The 14,059-nt window shown below is 47.3% G+C and overlaps 2 protein-coding genes across 2 annotated transcripts in view; both read right to left on the bottom strand.

Moving 5' to 3' along the window:
* Positions 1 to 127: 127 nt before the first annotated feature.
* Positions 128 to 8,457, bottom strand: LOC109509981 (inactive ubiquitin carboxyl-terminal hydrolase 54-like). The gene is made up of 4 exons (XM_019859954.1): positions 8,289 to 8,457; positions 1,799 to 2,355; positions 477 to 618; positions 128 to 141 (listed from the first exon to the last, which is right to left on the bottom strand). Exons 2-4 carry the CDS (start codon positions 2,033 to 2,035, stop codon positions 128 to 130), a joined length of 393 nt encoding a protein of 130 aa, XP_019715513.1. The 5' UTR covers positions 2,036 to 2,355; positions 8,289 to 8,457.
* Positions 8,458 to 12,400: 3,943 nt separating this feature from the next.
* Positions 12,401 to 14,059, bottom strand: part of prorsd1 (prolyl-tRNA synthetase domain containing 1) — a 3,367-nt gene continuing 1,708 nt past the window's right edge. Inside the window, exons 2-4 of the mRNA XM_019860424.1 lie at positions 13,524 to 13,649; positions 13,308 to 13,397; positions 12,401 to 12,745 (exon numbers count right to left, since the gene is read on the bottom strand). Coding sequence (XP_019715983.1) covers positions 12,533 to 12,745; positions 13,308 to 13,397; positions 13,524 to 13,649 — 429 coding nt within the window. The 3' untranslated portion in view covers positions 12,401 to 12,532. The remainder of the gene's footprint in view (positions 12,746 to 13,307; positions 13,398 to 13,523; positions 13,650 to 14,059) is intronic.

Here is a 14,059-nt window from a genome sequence, read left to right as displayed (position 1 = left end):
CCCCCCCCCCAGCCGGGTTGGAAAAAAAAAAAAAAAGCCGGCGGTCGTGGTTGTCGGGCGCGAGCGCATTCGGTCTTCACCTTCAGAGCGCAGAAGATGCACGAGTCCTCCATGCACTTGTGAGACGTCAGCTGTCTGAAGCTGCGGCGGAAAATGTCCAAGTGCCACAGGACCTAAACGGCACACGATGCGTTGGGGAGGGGAAGGCATCGGAATATCGCGATTCAGATGCCGTGATCCTCTTCGTTAAGTTGCAAGCGCTCACCGTGACAACTCAATTCTGTGGGCTTGACCGCTTCATGAAACCCGATCGGATTGCTATGAAACGGGAACACCATACGTGCTGAAGTGTGGAAAAATGAAGATTCGACCTGTTTCTAGGACGGAACATTTTGCGGCACCTCATCAAAGATGAGCAACAAGCATTTGATGGGTCGACGTTTTCATTTGGCCACATCCTCTTCCCCTTTCAACACAGTTTTTAGGCGGTCGTGGTTGTCGGGCGCGAGCGCATTCGGTCTTCACCTTCAGAGCGCAGAAGATGCACGAGTCCTCCATGCACTTGTGAGACGTCAGCTGTCTGAAGCTGCGGCGGAAAATGTCCAAGTGCCACAGGACCTAAACGGCACACGATGCGTTGGGGAGGGGAAGGCATCGGAATATCGCGATTCAGATGCCGCGATCCTCTTCGTTAAGTTGCAAGCGCTCGCCGTGACAACTCAATTCTGCGGCTTGACCGCTTCAACATATCCGACCGTTCGTGAAAACCCGATCGGATCGCTATGAAACGGGAACATCATACGGGCTGAAGTGTGGAAAAAAAAATGATTCGATTTTTGCCACTTCAAAAGCGGCGCCGGCGGCACCTCATCAAAGATGAGCAGCAAGCATTTGATGGGTCGACGTTTTCATTTGGCCACATCCTCTTCCCCTTTCAACACAGTTTTTAATGGGCTGACATGGCAAAAAAAGATGTAAATGAATGATGTCGTAAAATATGTAACATGAGCCGAAACCAAATCCACAAGTCGAGAAGGTTATTTTTAAAAAAGCGCTGCGATAGCAAGTGCAAGTGCGTGATGACTTTGGGCGTGTTTGTTTGCTCCTTCCTGTTCCTGTTGCCGCACCCCCCCCCCGCAGGCTGGCATATGTCGCCTTGTTCCCGCGGGAGCCGGCAGCGGGGGAGTCACGTGACCTGCCGTCCCAATCGAGAGCCAACCTCCAGCCTGTTCCTTTCGCCTGCGCTTCATCGACATTCCAACCCGCTCCGTGCTGCCCTCAGGCGGCGAGACAGCGGCTGACTGGTTAGCATGTCCGCCTCACCGTGCGGTGGGAGGTCCGCAGCCTTCCTGTGCGGAGGACTTTGCATGTTCTCCCTGTCCCCGCGTGGCTTTTACACGCCGTTCCTCATTCACTCCATTGGCTGCGTCATCTTTTCTTGCAACACACACACACAAACACTTCCGACGACTTTTGCGATGTGACTACTCTGTTCGTTTCCGAGGATCAACATATTGCCATTTCTCTTGTTCGTAATCTCAATCTTCCATTCAAAAGCTGGCGCGATCTCAAATCCAAAATGATCCGACGCTCCCGTCCTGTCGGTCACGACAGCGGTTTGCAAAGGTGACATTCAGAGACAAGCTGCGCGAGATGCTCTTTTATGCCCGCCCGTTGAGAAAATGCACTTCATGTCAGGAGATGTCGATGGCAGCGAATGACTTCATTACGTTTTCTATTATTCAGATGTACGCGCGCATGTGTGTGTGCGCTCGTACGTGGGAGCGAGCGTGTGTACCTGCAGGGCGCTATTGAGGAAGCAGCTGTTCTGTCCCGGCTCGTTGCTCAGTCCTTTACTGGGCGCGATGGAGGTCACAGTGCGAGGCGTCAGCATGGCCGCCATCCCGGCCAGCCCGCCGCCAGCGCCGCCGCCGCCTCCTCCTCCTCCTGCCAGCCCCGCCACGCCTGCGCCGCCACCACCACCACCACCATTAACGCCGCCGCCCGCCGCAAAGTAGTTCCTTTTCCAGGACATGACGGAGCGCCCGCGTCTCAACTCTGTGTCGTCCAGGCGGCCATTTTGAGCATCGCCCACTCGGCGCGGATTTCAACGACTTGTGGGCGCTCACTAATTCACGGTGAGAATCTCCTGGTGCAAGACGACATTTACTTCCAGATGCGAGCGGGAGAAATAATCCGGGAAATCCGAATGGGCTCCATCTTTTGAGGACGGCGATGACACAGACTCAAAAGCGTTCCCATCATCCCCCCGGTAGACTTCTCGCCGTCCGAGTGTTGAACTTTCACCTTTCAAGCGCCCCATGGACCAGCACGTTCAGAGGTCAGTGAAGATACCTGTGGGAGACACCCACATGTTTGCTGGGCTAAACATCTCACGTGTTTGAGCAACTTGTAAAAACAATGAAATTCAGACCCTCATACATATATACACACACACACACACACACACGTGCGTGTGTGTGTGTGTGTGTGTATTGTGGAGGTAACGCGCAGGTCAGAACAGAGGGAGGTGGCGAGGGATTATGCTGATCTGTCTGTGCGGGATTAGACCGTCTGCAGCACCTCAGCTAACGACGTTGTTGCTCTAATTAGCGGTGGCATACAAGCTTGGCGGCCAGCTAGCAAGCTAAAACGTCACGCATGAATGAACAGAGGGTGGCGGGCGGGGCCGACACGCCGAGGAGCTTTGCTGCGCTCAACTAAACAACTTCAAAAACAACACTCGCGTCTTATTCTCATTTATAGAGACCGGCCATTCTATTCATGCTCAAGTTAACAACATTAGTGGTGGATGCTGGAGGTAATGTGAGAAAAACTTCTCCGCATTCCAGACAAGGATGTGAAAAATCAGTGAGTAGTGTTGATGATGTCACATTACGGAGCTGAAGGACGCAGCACCCAGAACAGGAAAGAAAGAAGGAAAAGAAGGGATTTGAATCTTTTCTAGGAATTGAAAAAGCTCATTCCCGCGGGACTTTTTAGATGTGTGCCTCAATTTTCCCGCAGTGAAAGTTAAGTCGGCGCTGACCTGCTTGGCAGGCATTCCTTCTTGGAGGGGGGAAGATTTGGGGGCCGCATGAGTAAAAAGGACAACTGGTGAATATCCTTGCCGGTGACCTTCCCCAGCGCCACCAAAATAATTTGGCACGAATTTGGGAATGCGGAGCACTTTGATGACTGCTTCAATCCGGCCAATGGCAAGCAGGATGCCACGAAAAACATTGACATTTGCATACAAAGTCTTACCCAACAAAAAAAAAGGATAAAATATCACTTTTCTACTAATTACAGTAAACCTTTGGCACACAGACACACACAAAGCAACAGCTAAAATATGTCTGCTTTCTACTGATACTACTCTTTACCGAATCTTTCTAAATAAAGTTTGTTTCACGTCCCGTTCCTAAATAGTGACTTTTCCGCTCATTGTGCACTTTTGGTAGTCCTACAAAATAAATGACAGGTTTACAACCAAAATATCGGGTTTGGGGCATTCCATGCCAAATCCCCCCCCCCCAAATCTGAAAAATTGAACCAAGCAGATTTTGATTTGAGTAAAGCTTGCTGTACTTGTTGATCACGATGGCATGACACAAAATCTCCAATTGGAGGTCAATCGCAGCAGGGCTTTTGGAGCTACGGCCCACCGAATTTGAATGAGTTTCCACCTTCCTTGGAAGCCCTTTGAGCTCAGGAACTACTGAGTCAATTTTCACAAAACGGGTAACGTTGCAAAGGGTAAACTTGACTCTGTCGTACCTGAGATACAAGGATCCAAAGGAAGGCCGCGTCTGCTCCAATTGACCTAAAATTGGAGATTTCATGTTGTGCCACCACAGCGCGCCTTTAAAACCACAATCCGGTGTGATTTGGCATGGCGTTTTTCCCAAAAAGCAAAATTCTCCCTGGTCGGTGTTTATGTGAAATACTGCCCTCTGATGGCCAAGGCATGCACGCCCGGAGCGGCACAATTAAAGCATGAAATGCACAAAGTGTTTCATTCTTTACCTGCTATTTCATTATGTTATTGATAATAATCATTTGGGCCTGCGTGTGTGTTATTATTGTATGACGTTGGAAGATAATATATAACACGATAGTACGGAGCGCTCTCTTTTTTCAGGAACATGCACGTTACGAATTGTTTTGTTGGTGTTTTACAGGGGCTGAAACGAAATCACGGATTGAATGGTGAAATATGATTTGAGTCGCGAGCGCAATAAATTGAATTTGCAAGTCGAGGCACCACATACGTGTTTGGGAAACAAACACCGCACTGAAGTTGCACCCACAGTGTGAAACCATTCATTCGTTCATTCATTCATTCACACACCGTTTGCACACGCGCACAATAATAATCCTAATCCCGGTCAATGCGTAGAAGATGCTCATTCGCAAACGGGCCAAACTGCGCAGCCATTCTTCTTTCATTTTGCGAATGCGTCACACTTTTTCAAAATCGATTCCACTCCTCGCGTGCCTGCGTGCACACAACAATGGCCAGCGAAGACGGGGAGGGGGGGAAACCAAAGCGCAGAATCCAAACGGAAAGGAGGACGATCGATGTCTTCACGTGTGTTCCGAAAACGAGCACAGCGAGACGCTTTCCGTCTTTCCTACTCGAATTCACGTGAACGAGGCGACGGGAAAACGGCGATTTCTTCCACGCGAGTCCGACGCGGGGCTGCCTGGCTTGCCCGCCTGCCTCACTAGCATGACATCACTTCGAGCAAACTTCACCGAGAGGCGAGCGGATGACGGCGGCGCCGGCGGCGGCGGCCCGGCCGCCGCATCCATCCGCTTGCCGACGACTGTCGCTCGAGGGCGGGGGTGAAAAATGTTTGTCCGGCCGGTCAAGCTACGATCTCAGCTAACGTCACTGAATGAGGCTGAACGGTCGCCGCGTTCAAACGTCCGGTTGCGGTAGGGATGGGGGGGGGGGCTTCTCTAGGGTTCTTCGTCCGGTCCCGACAGGCGGTGGCGGCTGCTCACCTGAGGCAGCGGTTTGGGGAAGAGAAGAAGGAAGTCGACTGGTTGCTCTGCAGATGCCTGTGCGGCCGCTCCGCCGGGACCGGACGTTCTATGCCTGGTTTGTGTGAAAGACAGGACGACCGAGACCAGGAAAGGGGGCGGGGCTACTACCTGCGGCGCGCCCCCGCCAGCGAGCACGAGCAAGCCTCGAGGACGTAAGCTAGTCGGAGAGTGTTCACGTCCTTCTTTTATTAAAAAATAAATAAACGAAATTACTCTTCCGTTTCAGTGTTTTCCTCATTCATTGTTCCATGAATTATTTTGGATGGAGTTATTCTTTTGTTTTTGTTTACGTATTTTATTTGTTGTGCCAGAATGTTAAGGTGAATGGTTTCCCCCCCACGCTTTGGCTAACATAAAAATCTCGTTTATTTGTGAGCAAATATATATGTACATTTAACGAAAGCATATTGCTACAACACCGATGGGCAAAAGTTCAGTCTCGCGTTACAACGTGATACATTTGTCATTATTTAAGGGCTGTTATGTTAAAACATGATAAATTTGACATGGGGTTCTCGTCATTGGTGGAGTCCTATTTGTGTCTTATAGTCCTCGTTTTTAGTTTACTAGCTTTGGAACTACACTGCTCCTCAAGAACACAAGTGTCAAAGTCAAGGCCCTGTGGCAATATCGGGCCGCCACATAATTTTAGGTGGCCCACTAGAGCAAATCAAGCATGCGATCATCCTTGATCCCCAGCCACCCTTTTTTCATTACATGTTTTATCAAAGAAAACTAGCACATGTTGTATAAAAACAAAGTTGTGATTGGCCAGGAACCAGTCCAACAGTCAGCCAGGATCGGCTCCAGTTTACATGGAAGGATGGGTCTATAAAGTGTAATTATTGTACATAATGTAATATTCGTGAGTTGGCTTAACCTCTACGAATGACCTTGCCTATGTGTTCATTTTAAAAATCAAATGTGGCCATTGAGCACAAATGTTGCCCCCCCCCTCCTCCCTGCAAGTAATCTAATCCCCATCACATCTATGACATGTTTGTGCACACGTTTCCGTAATGATTGCGCTCGATCGATCAGATGGGAAACATGCCGATGGGCGCAGAATGTCGAGGTCAGTCACTCTGTCAAAATAACTTTGCGTCAGTACTGAGAGTTGTTGAGTTTGCTCAGGAGAAAGCTAACCAGGGCATCCGCTTCCCCTTTTGATCCATTCCTGCTGCTAAGCAACAAGCAGAATGTCATAAAAGTGGCAAAGACAAGTAGAGATGTCATAAAGTGTTGTAAGGTGCTCCCTTGTCCACTTTTACAACAACAAAGCACACGGTTTCAGAGGTCGCAGCATAAGCGACAACAGCAATCAGTGAAACACTGAAGCCCAGACCTGGACACTGCCGGAAAAAAGAACATGCCAAACTAAAGAATGATGACGTTATTATCCACGGAGGCCTCAATAGCACATTCGCAAACGGTTAGACTTGTCATCGGGTGTATTCATGCATTTGCCTACTCAGCTGACAAAAAACAACATGCTTGATTTTCACAAAACTGAGTTCCACAGGGTGCCTTTCTAGATACTTTTGCTTTCTGAAGTTTCACAAATATTTAATGTTGTCATCAGGTGTATTCGTGCATTTGCTTACTCAGCTGACAAAAAACAACATGCTTGATTTTCACGAAACGGGAGTTCCGCTGGGTGCCCTTCCAGCTACTTTTAAGAACTAATTTTCTCCGTTTTATGTACATTACTATGTGACACTAGGCCAGAACGATATGGTCTCGAAATAAAATAGCCTATTTTTCTGGGCCAAAAATCATCACTCGAGCAGTCAGAAACGTCACCGATGATTTACTTCATGTGGTCTATTTCTTTGCAGGAATCAAAGTCGTTCATCACTTTTTGGGTAAAAAAAAAAGGTTGCATAAGGGTCACCAAGTTAGGAAAACGGACGGTACTTTTGGAAATGAGATATTCTCTGTTGGCAGCAGCTGTTCGCACAGGGCGCCATTCAAGTGACTTTTAAGTTTTTGATCTTATTTTCTCTGTATGACCGTCGTTACGTTAGGACACTGTGTCATCACTTACATGATGCGCTTCTTTTATCTTTTTTGTTTCAATTGCACCCTGACCCTCTTGGTCACATCAGCTGTGATTTGGGGTTCAATGAAGTGATCGACAAAAGGACGAAAAGACAATGAAGGACTGAATGTAAAGGGAGGCGCCATAACTTCTGGCTCATTACGCTCACATTCCTAAACAACCGCTGATGATGGGAGCGGCCCGATTCACAGCCAATTCAAACCAGTCTGATTGTATACGTTAATTATGCTGCCTGTGAAAAGAATGAATCTTTTGTTTGTGAAGATGAACAGGTTAAACGGGGAGGCGGGATTTTTGGAAGAAGAGGCTCAAAGTTTGAGTCTCGTGGCAGACAACTGGTTGTTGGAGAGGTGCTTGTCTGCATCCTGGCTACTACGCAATGTAAGATCCCGCCAGGTCGTCGCAACAACGAGGCGCTCTAAAGCAGCCATGCCAGCGTGTAGCCCCTGTCCACACGCTGGCTCTCGCATCGGATTTTTTAGTCCTTATCTCCTTTTCTTTTCCCCTTGCTACGCGTATACCTTCTCACCATAATGTGTGCGCACACTCACAGCTGATGACAAGGCACTCTAAAGCAGCCACAGCGTCTGGCTGTCAAGTCCTGCTTTTTTTTTTCTTCTGGCACCCCCCTCCATTTTTCTCTGCGTGACGTGTGCGAACTCACAGCTGATTACGAGGTGCTCTAAAGTGGCCCTGCTGTTGGACTAAAGGGATGATGCATTTTTGGGGCAACTGCACTGGATTGAGTGGAGGGACAGGACACCTATAAAAAGGATTGAAAACAATCTGAATACCAGAAATGCTGAAAAGCAATTTAACGTGATATTTCACAATTGTGGTGTGCATTTGTCTCTGTCTTTGCAGGGGTTTTCTGAAGCTATTTTCAAACATTGACTATGTATTCAGAAACAAAAATGTGAATTTACTTTCCATTGAGTAAAATAAATACATTGAAAGAATCCCTTTTGGTTCTCAGAAATGTGTCTTGTGTAACAACACACAAAGAATTAAAAAAAATAGATTGTCAACATTAAAACGATCACTTTGATTTGTTACATTCGAAGAAAAATGTCTACTGGCACCATGACTAATATCAACTTTATTCGAGACAGGAATCCTAACAAGGGTTGGCGTCACATCAATGAATATTGAAAGTCGGTGTTCGCCTTACCTGTCGCACAGCACCGCTGCTTGGATCTGCTCCGCTTACGTCTGCGTGTGCATGCGTCTCATGACTACAAGAGTAAACATTACAGTCGTAACGATGATGTCATCCCGGAAGTCCACACACTGCTGAAGGATAGAGTTACACATTAACACGCGCGCGCGCACACACACGCACACACGCGCGCGGGCGCACACACACGCACACACGCTGACAAGTTTACAGAATTGTTTTCATCATATTTTCATGTGTTGGCAGCAAATTAAAGGCCCACGGGCCAGTTTGTGGACGGCTATTGTCATTTTCTCATTTGACGCAATTCCTGTTTCTATCTGCGGCTAAGAACAATAAAGCACCGCAAATAAAGTCATAGAGAACAATTGACCGGTCGCCAGTCAACTGCAGAGCACATACCAAAGACAAACAACAGATTGGTTGCACATCTCCACTCAACTTGGCTCCATTTCTCGAGCACTTTAAAACAACGACCGCTGTACACAACGTGCTGCACGTGGGGCAAAATTTATTCAGACAACAACAAACAACAAAGCAATGAATTAATAAACAAGATAGTAGAAAGCACAAAAACAGTCAAACAAAAATCAATCCTCATGCTGAGTTAAAAGCCAAAGAATAAAAATGAGTTTTAAAGATGGGCAGTGAGGAGCCTTGCCGAACGTTCAGTGGGAGAGAGCGACCGGCAACGGAAAAGGCCCTCGGTACCTCTAATAGCGTCTGGTCCGCAGAGCTGAGGCGCCGGGCAGGTGCGGAGAAGCTCAGAGAGGTAAGGCGGGGCCAGGCCATTTCAAGATTTGAAAAAAAGAACCAGTGAAGGGATGCCAGAGTAGGAGTTACGTGCTCTCTCTGACGAGTGCTAGTCAAGAAGCAAGCGGCAGCATTCTGGACCAACTGGAGACGCTTGATGGAGGATTGGCAGACTTCAAAGTGCGTTACAGTAACCCAACCGAGATGTGACAGAGGCATGAATAACTGTTTCAAAGTTTTTTTGAGAAAGGAGAGGCGCGACTTGAGCCAGCTGCCTAAGATGAAAGAAGCTGGCTTTGACAACGGCACCAATTTGCCGCTCCGATTTCAAATCACTGTCCAGTTGAAGAGCCCCAAGTTTCAGACTGCTGGCTTCAGATAAGGAGCCAAGGAGCCCAAGTCCGCAGGATGGGATGGACAAGGGCCACTGGGACCAAACGTCGTCACTTTTCATTGAAATTCAAGAAATTCGCCGCCATCCAGGTCTTGATTTCCTCCAGACGGGACAAGTATTTCCCACGGATGGATCCTTTCAAATTTTCAATGATGCGAACATGCTAACATGTTCTTTGGAACGTGACACGCTTGCTCACTGGAATGCTGAAGACCAAGTTCAAACCCTCTTGACTTTATTCTCACATCGTGGTGGTGGCGTTTAGGGCCAAAAAGAGGAGAATTGCGTCCATGTCCAAATATTTGGCCTCGAATGTAATTTCACGTTGTAAATATCGTACACAACCTAATGACATTGAAGGCAAACTCCTCATCACAACACCCATTTGTGATTGACGCTGTCAATGAGCTATTCATTGATTCTCGATTGCGCTTGTTGTGTTGGAAGGCGAGAAGGCACATTATGGCAATGGAGACATCCTCGCTCATAACCATGGTAACCAACATCAGGCGCCATTCAGCATTCACCCTTCCTGAACTTGTTGTGAATTCCTCCGCAACGGTGAAAGTCAGAAACCGACCAAACCGTTTTGCTTGTTTTGGTGAGAGGGTGAGTCGTAATCAGGCAGTAACGGGGAGCTCATGCTCAATAGCAGGGTGTACTTTCTCCTCATCCAAAAGTAATTGAAAATATCTCAACGCGTCATCATCATCATCATCAAGTGTTCACTGCGAGCCTCGCACACATGCTAGAAGGATTCTTTCAGCAGCCTGCTGACTCTTTGGTGTTTCTCCTCCTCTTGTGTTTGTTAAGACATTATTCCATCACAGCAGTCGACACACACACACACACACACACACACACACACACACACACACACACACGTACATCTCTCTCTCTCTCTCTCTCTCTCTCTCGCTCTATGTATAGTCCACACAGAAGTGCAGCTCTCTGACACTGTCACTAAATGTGTGTGAGAAAAGCTAACACATGCCCGCACACACACACACACACACACACACACACACACACGCTTTTTTTTTCACACACACACGCACACACACACACACACACACACACACACACACACACACACACACACACACACACACACACACACGTTTAATGACAGCTTATTTCTGGAGCGTCTCCCATAGCGACCAGTCTGAGTTTGGTCGCCACGGTGATAGGGCTGCAAAGCAACGGAAAGCAGACGGAGAAAGAGCGAGACAGAGAAAGCCAAAAGAGGAGCAGAAACTCTCCGGTGGGCTCGACTCAAAGAGTTCAAAGGTCACTCTTGGCCTCTGGGCTTCATTCAGTGGACTCTCTTTTTGGACTGTGAACAGCCACAAGAGTAACAAGTAGAGTTAGTAAGTAACAGGAAGAAAAAAAAAACACACACACAAGACAATTCGACAATTGCACATAGACCGCTGACGGTGCACAAGCCGCAAGAACAGTCAGCAGCGTTGCATGTGATTTGCAGGATGAACAGTGAAAACTCAACGAGCTGGAGGTCTTTTCTTTCGCAAGCTGCTGACTGGCACGCCACAACTCTCCATCGCCATGGCGACCAAACCTTCTAAGTCACTCACGGAGCCCCTCGTTCCTCTCACCTTTACCGCAATAAAAGGCCCCCCAGGGGCTGAACGCTTTTATTATGAAATGCAGGTCCCACTTCCTCGCATCTGACCACCTTGAAACACTGAAAGCAAATGCGACTTGTTTTGTTGAATACTCAACTAAAAACAATCAGCGCTCATTTAAGACGTAATTTTTTTTTAAAAATGTTTCAATGGGATTAAAACTACGATAGGAAATGCTCACGCGCAGCCGTGCGGAGTGAAAGAATGCCTGGGAACGGAACGTCAGTGAGGGGCAGTTATTCATTTGCTAATTTCATCGACAATGCAACAATGCATTCTCATTAGTGATGCAGTTAAAGGGGCGTGTGTTTGTGTGTGCGTGAGAGAGAGTTAAAGGGGGCGCACTGCAGGAACATTCCCCAACAAAGAACATCAAACTCGAGCTTGCAGAAGAGTTTAAAATGGCTAATATATAATAGAGACATCTAAATATATACATACATATCACACTATGTGTGTGTGTTTTTATTGTAAAAATAAGGTGAATGATGCCTTAGGAAATGAGTGATGCTCAAGGCGAAAACCACAATTTATTCCACGAAAACAGACAATTTGGAAATAAAATTATGTGGAGCAGTGAGGACAAAAAAAAAAAAAGCAATTGTTAAAATGTTGACGTCGGTGAGAAATCAAATCAAATGTTGCAGTTTTCCAGTCATGTTTCATTTTTAGGCAAATTCCTCGAATGCAGTGGCGGGCCGTCCTTCTCACACCAGTGGAACAACCCAGTATTTCTTGTAAATATTTTTCCTAGTCAGCAGTTCATTCTTTTCATTCGATGGCCATCAAAAGGCTTTTCTCAGTGTTGTTTTTGTTTCATAGTGAGGTGTCTCAAAATATTGGCGTCAAAGTCTGCTTGACCTTTCTTTTCTCCGAAAGCCGGTTTCTCCGCTTTTTGGTCAGACATCTGGGTTTTTGGTCAAACCGTTGTCAGTGAATAAATTAAGGGGGGGATTAAGTCAAGTAAGTCGCCACTGCAGTCGCAGGTACCAAATTTAGCATATCCATCGCTCGCCACTGCTTTGATGTCTCATATCGTCACCTTCTTAAAATAAAGGCCTAAGTCATATTTGGACTGGGGGAAGCCTTAAAGAGAATCTGGCCACTTCCTCGGAAATCCACGACAAGCGTACTTTTTGCCGACTCGGCATCCATTGCAAACTGGGCATCCCGGAAGGGGGATTCTCCCATCTGCGGAACTGTCTCATGGTCTCTCTTTTTTTTTTCCAATCGAAATACAATGATTATGAAATTCCATTTTGGGTTCAGCAGCTCTTAGTTCATGGATGGACTTGGGTCATTATTTGAGGAAGATGACGATACACTAGCTGTGCTTCTTCATCTTGTGCTACACTGTCGGCTACTGCTCACTTCGCTGCTTGATTTATGTGTTGCTTGTATGCTTCTCCCATTCAAAATCAGAATCTTCTTGCAGTTCTTCTCGTTTACTCAAAGTCCTCCAGGACGGGTTCGTGTCCGGTGTCCTTGAGGAAGCGCAGCAGGTCTTGGGGCCTAATCCCCATTGTGGCGCTGTTAGTCATGGGGTGAAAATAGACCATGTTGTGGCCCCCTTCCAGCAGGTCTCGGTCCAAGACCAAGGTGACGCTACAGTCCTTGTCGAAGAGCAGAGCCAGAGCCGTGGCGCATCCCTGACCCACCTGAACCACACGCGTCAACATTAAATCTTAACTTGAGTTGGACTAGGGCTGTCACTAGCCAACATTTTTTTTAATGGATTATTCCATCAATTAATTGGATCAGAATTTATTGATTAAAAAAAAATATGATTCGTTTTTTTAATGCCTAATGATCAAACTAAAAGAAATAATAAAGCAATAGTATAGGAGAGGGAGCGACGTATACTTGTTTGAAAGTGAGAGTTAGCTACTTCTGGACTACTGATTAATGTGAAGGGCATTTTCGGCCTATCCTAATGCTCTCTTATGAATAACGTATGCTACCAATGTAGCAGCTGTGGGTAACGTCGGCTTGTTTACAGTGCTAATGCTAGCGCAAGTGTGCGATTTTGTACGATGGCCTGTTCGGCCCAGCATCAGTGAACTTCGGGTGGCCCAACACAATGAATGACTTGGTGGCCCCAGGCCATCGGGCCCCATTAATATCGGAGCCTGCGTGTTTCTTCAAATAGAGGACCAAGCCAAATAATAAAACAGAAGAGGAGAGAGACAAGGGCATATAGCTATTAGTTGGTTGTGTCACCTTAAGTTTGTCCAGCATGGTGGCCTCGTCTGCAAAGCGAAGGTTCCCGCTGCCCACCGACAGCTTCTTGGCCAGCTCATTCAGGTTCACCTGTACAGGAATAGAGAGGGTGGTCCTTGTTACAGTCAATTGTCTGTAGTCCACTCAAAATTCCTGGAGTAGTAATTGAGGAGTAGAGATGAGAAAATGGATGCTGGACGATGCTCCAGGCCTCACCTGTCGGTCGTGACGCGTCGACACCAACCACAAAGTTTTCTTCTTCTTATCTTTGAGGAAAAGGTTCTTGGAGACGGCGCCGCTCACGTCCTGGAGGTGAGGCATCATCGCTTCCACTGTGAAAACCTCACAAACAGGAGGAGGACAAATGTGAACACAAACTAATCATTGGCTAGAATCGTGGAGAAAGGCGTATGAAGTTTTTATTTTTTTTTTCCACACTTCACAAGCAATTTAAAGGTAACACGGGGCGATAGTGCTTGGCAAGTCTGCTTCACAATGGGAACGTTTTCAAATGTCCCGTAAGTAGACTACATGTTCTCCTCGCGCTTTCGTCCACTCACATTCTAAAATGGTGTTGTATCGCCCCCTGCTGGACGCGGCTAGTCAGAAGACGCAAACGTGCCCTTATCATCAACGCCTTCATCGTTCCTCCTGGCTTTTCCCCGTGATGTGACTTGATCTGCTGTGCGCTAGATGGACTGGCAGCACGCCGGTTGGGCTGCGTCGCGCCCCCCCCCCCCCCCCCCCACACC

Source organism: Hippocampus comes, unplaced genomic scaffold (genome assembly GCF_001891065.2).
Source record: "Hippocampus comes isolate QL1 unplaced genomic scaffold, H_comes_QL1_v1.1 scaffold39, whole genome shotgun sequence".
Classification (NCBI taxonomy): Eukaryota; Metazoa; Chordata; class Actinopteri; order Syngnathiformes; family Syngnathidae; genus Hippocampus; species Hippocampus comes.
Note: the sequence above shows the minus strand (reverse complement) of the source record. Positions and strands in the feature narration are given on the sequence as shown.